The following is a 6,000-nucleotide window of genomic DNA, read 5'->3' as shown; positions in this document are numbered from 1 at the left end:
TGGCTCTGACTCTCTCAGAGAGATTGTCTCTTTTTTCATTTTTATCCCACAAATCAAGCATAAGGCACATATGTCAATAATTGTTCTAGAAGTTTTTTTTCTATATCTGCCTTAATTGTGATTTCAAAAGGGCTCTAGGGGTAATGGGAAATGAAACAAAGAAAATTAAACTATGTTTTGAATTCTCTTTTTCAATACTCAGTTCCTGAGAATAATAGAATATTTAATTACATATTTGCTTTCATTTAAGTTAGCATAGCTATATATCACAACTGCTCAATAGAAATAAATGAACTTAGCTAGAACAAATATTACTAAGGCTAAAAACAGATCTACAAATATAATGCTAATCATATACAATATAGGCTATCACAAAATATGTGTACTGCATGATACACATATTTATGATATGGGTTCTATTTGCCAATGGGTAAATTTGATTATTTTATAGTAATTATCCCAAATTTAATTAATTACAGCTATGATGCAGTTATTCTCTCTTTCACACCCACACCAAGAGGGGAAGTTTTCTATGAAATAAATTGAGGAAACTTTATAATTTTCTGGTTCAGGACTTTTCAAAGCCACTGGGAGATTCACTAAAATATTTGCTGTTGGTCTCACTGCACGAGCTCTCAGTGGTAAATGTTAAAATGGAAATACAGAGTCATGGGAAACCAGCTGAGAGTGACTTACTTATTTGCACACTTGTCTGGAATCACTTACTCACTACTCTGTTCCAAACCCACAGTAGTTCCCCACAGTACGTACACATGCGGGATGCAAACGTGTGCCCTGAGAGTTCTTCACTAGGATGACAGAGAAAAAGATGAAAGAAACAGCGCCTGCACAGACGCTCTCCTTAGACACAGCTGCAATCCTGCTGCTCGACTGAGGCTGAGTATCAGGTGACTCTCTTAGACTGAAAATGCATAGGGGTCGAGGAGGGATTAAACCCTGGAATGTGGGCATGCCCAACCCCTGTATTGAATTTTCAATAACCAATAAAGCAGGCAAACCAAACAGAATCACCTGTGAGAACCTTGGCTCCAGTCACAACTATATCACTCTAAGATTTTGGTCAATGAAGGACAGTTTCCTCAATTATAAAGTGCGTTAGGAATATCTACCCTGTCTACCTTATAGAACTGTTTGTTGTCAGGATCAAATACAGTTACAATTTGACCGCCTCCCTGAGTAGCACCTTCTGGGTCTGCCTCAGGACCTGAAGGTACGTTTTCTTGCAGGGAACTGGGCAAAGACCGAGGCGAGACACCGAGGCCGGGCCACCTCTGCCCGTGTGACACTCTGATCTAAGGGCAACCTTTGCCATGGGTCTCACCATGCTCCGGCCAAGACTCCCTGAGCTGCTGCCCAGCCGTACTATGCGTCTCCTACTCTTGCCTCTTGCCCTCTCTGCTCCCAGAGCAGCAGCTGCACGGGTCTCCCTGTCTACCTGGTCTACCCCTCACAGAACGTCACAAGGAGCTTCCTCCTCAAATACTCCCGAGCTGTCTTGGACACATCACTTCCAGTGTCCTTGTGAGGGTGGGCACCTGAGCTGGTGTTTGGGCCCATGATGAGCTCTTCCCAGAGAGCTCCTTCTCTGCTGTTTTAGGGAAGAGACTACCCTGGATGTTGCTTTCATTTGGTTCTATTGCCTTTTAATTCCATTCAGTTTACTTCCGCATTAGAGCTCCCATTACATAACTACCCATGAATTTCACATTTACACTTTGAAGTCATGGTGTTTCCTTAATTTCAAAGTACTTTTTAAAAAAACTTACTCCACTATAAGAATTTCTTTATTTTAAGGTAAGTCTGTATTTAATTTTTTTTCTTTTTATCTAAGCTAACTTTTTACCTGAGTTGAAAAATTCTATAGGGTCAAAACGGTGCCTGGGCAGACGTAGTTACATGAAGCCTGACTCAATGGGTCACAATCTGGATTCTTTTTTTTTTTTTTTTTTTTTTTTTGTAACAGGGACTGAACCCAGGGGTGCTTAACCACTGAGCCACATCCCAGTCCTTTTTACTTTTTGAGATGGGGTCTCACTAAGTTGCTTATGGCCTCTCTAAACTTTGGAGGCTGGTTTTTGAACTTGTGATCCACCTGCCTAAGCCTCTGGAGCCACTGAGATTACAGGTGTGTGCCACCACGCTCCGCTGGGCTCATTCTTATATTAAGTGAGATCAATAACTTCTTTGAACCTTCACTCCCTCATCTGTATTGCAAAACAGGACTAAAATTAAATCCCATTCATCTGGAGAGGAGACTATGTCTTGTCATGCAATGTCACTGCAAGAATCAGCACTAATTTGAGGACAGTTCTTTTGTGCCTTTGAATGAAAATCCATTATTGGAATTATTTTTTTAAAAAATTTACTTTCACTCAGATATATGCTTGCCTTAAGGTTGGAATGGGATGTGATCTGAGCTCCTCCCTAGAATTTGCTAATTCTATTTGTCTCAAAGTTACAGTAAACAGAGTCTGCTAGAGGCTGGCCCTGTGGACATTTCATGCCATAGTCAGTGTTTGCAGTTTTTGTCCTTCAGCTGATAATCACAAGTGCTCTTGTTTCTCATATCACATTTCATCCATATAATAAAATTTCCTGGATTATAAATAAAGTAGAACTAACATTCCCCCAACATATTTAGCCTAAGGAATCGTCTGAACATGGTAAATGTGCAAACCCCAAGCAATTCTGAGACAAAGGCCAGCTCAGCACCCTGTGGAGAGGCAGGTTTGGGCACCTCATTTAGTCTTGTCATGTGCTGGCCAGCTGCACAGGTCAATACCTTTAAGCGATAACTTTTTGCAACCTTTGCTGCAACATGAGCATAATGGCCTGTTGATAGGGTTGTTGTTGTTGTTGTTGTTTAGAAAATACTTTTATAAGCCTGATTTTTATCCTTGCATGTTACACATATTTCTGTTTAAACTTTCAAAATCATGTTTGATTTTTTCCAATTTCAATTACACAATGTTTACTTTTTTACAAAGTCAAAAAAGTCATCCCTTAAAGACACAGAAAATAATCTTTTGAAATAAATGCAAAAGGATGTACACATTGACTTCACTGAACAGGGGAAGCAGGGACCAGGCTACCCGGGCGGGAAGTGTCCTGGGAGGGGCAGCGGCTGGGTGAGGTAGCACTGCTCCCTATGGACCCCGGTTTTATCTTTGCCGTCGATGAGGGTGATAGGAAAACACTTGTAGTAGGCGATGATGTCTTCCACGGAATCGAATTTCTGCAACACACAAAGGAGAGGTGACAGTTTTAACAATTTTTTGTGTCTGTGGGTCACCATGTTACAATGTGCTCTCTTCTATTCAGGGACGAGGGGACCTCATTGCACAATTTTCATATTATAGAGATATATCACAGAGTGATTTTATTTTAAGTATTTGGCAAAGACAGTCTTGAAGGATGAGTGACAAGAATGAGAAAGTGAGATGGAGTAAAGGTGTTTGCAGGGACCATGGTGGACCCGAAGCAGCTCTTCACGTTTCCTCCCATGGAGTGTTCCCGGAGTCAGACCCACGGGTCGGAAGGGAGGAGGTGACCTGGGGCCCAGAAGCTGTGGAAGTGCCTGTGGTGCTTTCCTCCCGGCCAGCCCTGTGTCCTCAGGAGTCTAGTTAGCACACAGGAGTGGTGACCACACAAGGCCACTGGTCCTTGGCCAGTCTGACTCTCCTCCCTGGGCTTCTCGTGAAGCAGGGAGGAGACCACAGATTTAGTTTCTGGAGATACAAACTCTACAGCAATTTAATGGGAAGTAAGATTATTTCATGTTTTGGGGAACCAGGAGCTGTTGTTCAGGGTACAGACTTGAAGTGGGCTTTGTGTTATCAGAGATTCTAAATAGTAGGCAAGGAGGGTCTGAGACTTGAAAACCAGGACGTACGGAGCACAGACAAGGATGGTAGGGGAATACTTGTGCTGAATCACGCAGTCATTCCGACTGGTGGTTTGGATGAGCTCCTTCAGGGCAGTGTTGGAAGGTAGCTGGGAAGCCTTGCTCTGTCTGCCTCCACCCGAGCCTTCTTCACAAGCCCATGAGGGGAGCAGGGCAGGTAGGATGATCTTCCTGAAGAGCTAAGGGGATCTCAGCTCAGAGGAGTGTACTGACTTCCTCAGAGTCACACAGCTGCGCGGCCAGGGTCGGGAATGGAGCTTCCTTCTTTGGGGAACAGGACAGAACTCATATGTTGAAATCCCCCCCGCCAGGTAATGGTATTAAGAGGTGAGGCTTTGGGAGGTTCTTAGGTCATGACGATGGCACCGTCATGAATGGGCTTAGTGTCCTTATGAAGGAGAGCCCAGAGAGACCTTCCATCACGTGAGAGCATGGTGAGAGGGTACCAACTATGAACTAGGACACCGAGGCTTCCTTGATCTTAGACTTCCCGACTCTGGAACTGGGAGAAAGAAGTTTCTGTTGTTTACAAGCTACCAGCTGCCAGTTCTATGGTATTTTGTTGTAGGATCCCAAACAGACTGAGATAAGCTGAAAGATAGTTTATCATGGAAAACTCTGCCACAGACACTGTCAAAGACTGAGAGGGCAAGACACAGGTTTAATTTGTTTTCTGTCTTCCTCAGGCTTGCCCTAACACAATGAACTCAATAATAATTGTTTTAATGATCTACTAAATGGATAATATTTATATATGGAATCCTAATTTGACAAGGAGCAGGAAGCAAGGCAGGTACGGTTAATCATGCTGTCATTTATTACTGACTTCTAGTGACATGCCCACAACTGAAATGTTGCCCAAAGAGACTTTTAGAAAAGATTGTAACTGTTATTATTTTTGTATTAAATTATTTTTTCAGTGGGACAGCAAATGACATCTTAATATTAGATCTTTTAAATTTTTTTTTGGTAGTGAGGATCAGGGTGCTTTACCACTGAGCTACAGCCCCAGTACTTTTTAGATTTTTCAAGTTGCTGAGACTGGCCTCAGTCTTATGATCCTCCTGCCTCTGCCTCCTGGAGTTGTTGGGACAACAGGCATGTGCCACCATGCCTGCCCTAAAATGAGATCTTAAAGTTGGTTTAAATTTACTGTGTTTATCATACATGTTTTGTTTTTCTGTCTTGTTAAAAAGTCAGGTACACACATGGAAATTAAAGGAGGAGAGAGGCAGTGCTAGGGTTGGGAAAGGCCAAGGCAGGAGGAGGTGAAAGAAGATGCTAGGACTAGTGAGAAAGAAACCTGTCCTTCATCGTCCATCTAAGTCTTAGTCTCTCAAGTTCAAGTTATCAAGTAAACATTGGTGTTTCAGAAACTTGTAAGCATTCGCGGAGGAACTGGTAACTGAAATTGCTCTCTTCTTTCATCTTTCCCAGAATGCGACCAGGACTCATAAAGCTTAGATATAGGGCTGGCATTCAGCAGCAGATACAGCCCCACAGGTTGCTTAGGGCAGGTGGCTCCCTGGCTGGCCCAGTCTCACTGTTGCTTAGGTACCTGCAAAGGTGGGCACAGGTGAACAGAGTATCCCTGGGTGGCAGGGACTCTACCTTCCTCAGTCTGTCCCCAGAATGGAGCACTGAGCCTAGCAAGGTGGAGATATAACATAAATGTTTGACCACTGCATGAGAAAATGGGCAGGTGGGTTGAATGGTGTCCTTCTTCACATGACCACGTCCTTGTCCCAGAATTGATGGCTATCACCTTACATGTTCAAAGGGCTAATCTAATTTTATTTGGTAAAAACGGTACAAACTAAGGATCTTGAGAGGAATTCATCCTAGGTTATCTGGGGCCCCGGATGCAATCAGGTGTTTCCTAAAGTGGTGGGAGGTTTTAATCAGAGCAGAGGAGGAGGTTTCTGAACACAGAACCAGAAACCAGGAAGAGGGGGCCACACGCCATGGCAGCTGACCACGGTGCAGCCACCAGCAATAGCAGGGTTGACGAAGGACCACACCTGGGAGTCTCTGGATGGATCGTCTTCTGCTAATGCCTTGATTTTTTTCTCGTC

At 43.5% G+C, this 6,000-nt stretch overlaps 1 protein-coding gene across 1 annotated transcript in view; it reads right to left on the bottom strand.

The window, feature by feature from the left end:
• Positions 1-3,030: 3,030 nt before the first annotated feature.
• Clnk (cytokine dependent hematopoietic cell linker) overlaps positions 3,031-6,000 on the bottom strand; it is a 159,107-nt gene continuing 156,137 nt past the window's right edge. Inside the window, exon 15 of the mRNA XM_047566051.1 lies at positions 3,031-3,256. Within this exon, the coding sequence (XP_047422007.1) occupies positions 3,110-3,256 (147 nt within the window). The 3' untranslated portion in view covers positions 3,031-3,109. The remainder of the gene's footprint in view (positions 3,257-6,000) is intronic.

The sequence above is a fragment of the Sciurus carolinensis genome, chromosome 10 (genome assembly GCF_902686445.1).
Source record: "Sciurus carolinensis chromosome 10, mSciCar1.2, whole genome shotgun sequence".
NCBI lineage: Eukaryota > Metazoa > Chordata > Mammalia > Rodentia > Sciuridae > Sciurus > Sciurus carolinensis.
The sequence above is the reverse complement of the archived record's forward strand: the minus strand, read 5'-3'. Positions and strand labels throughout refer to the sequence as shown.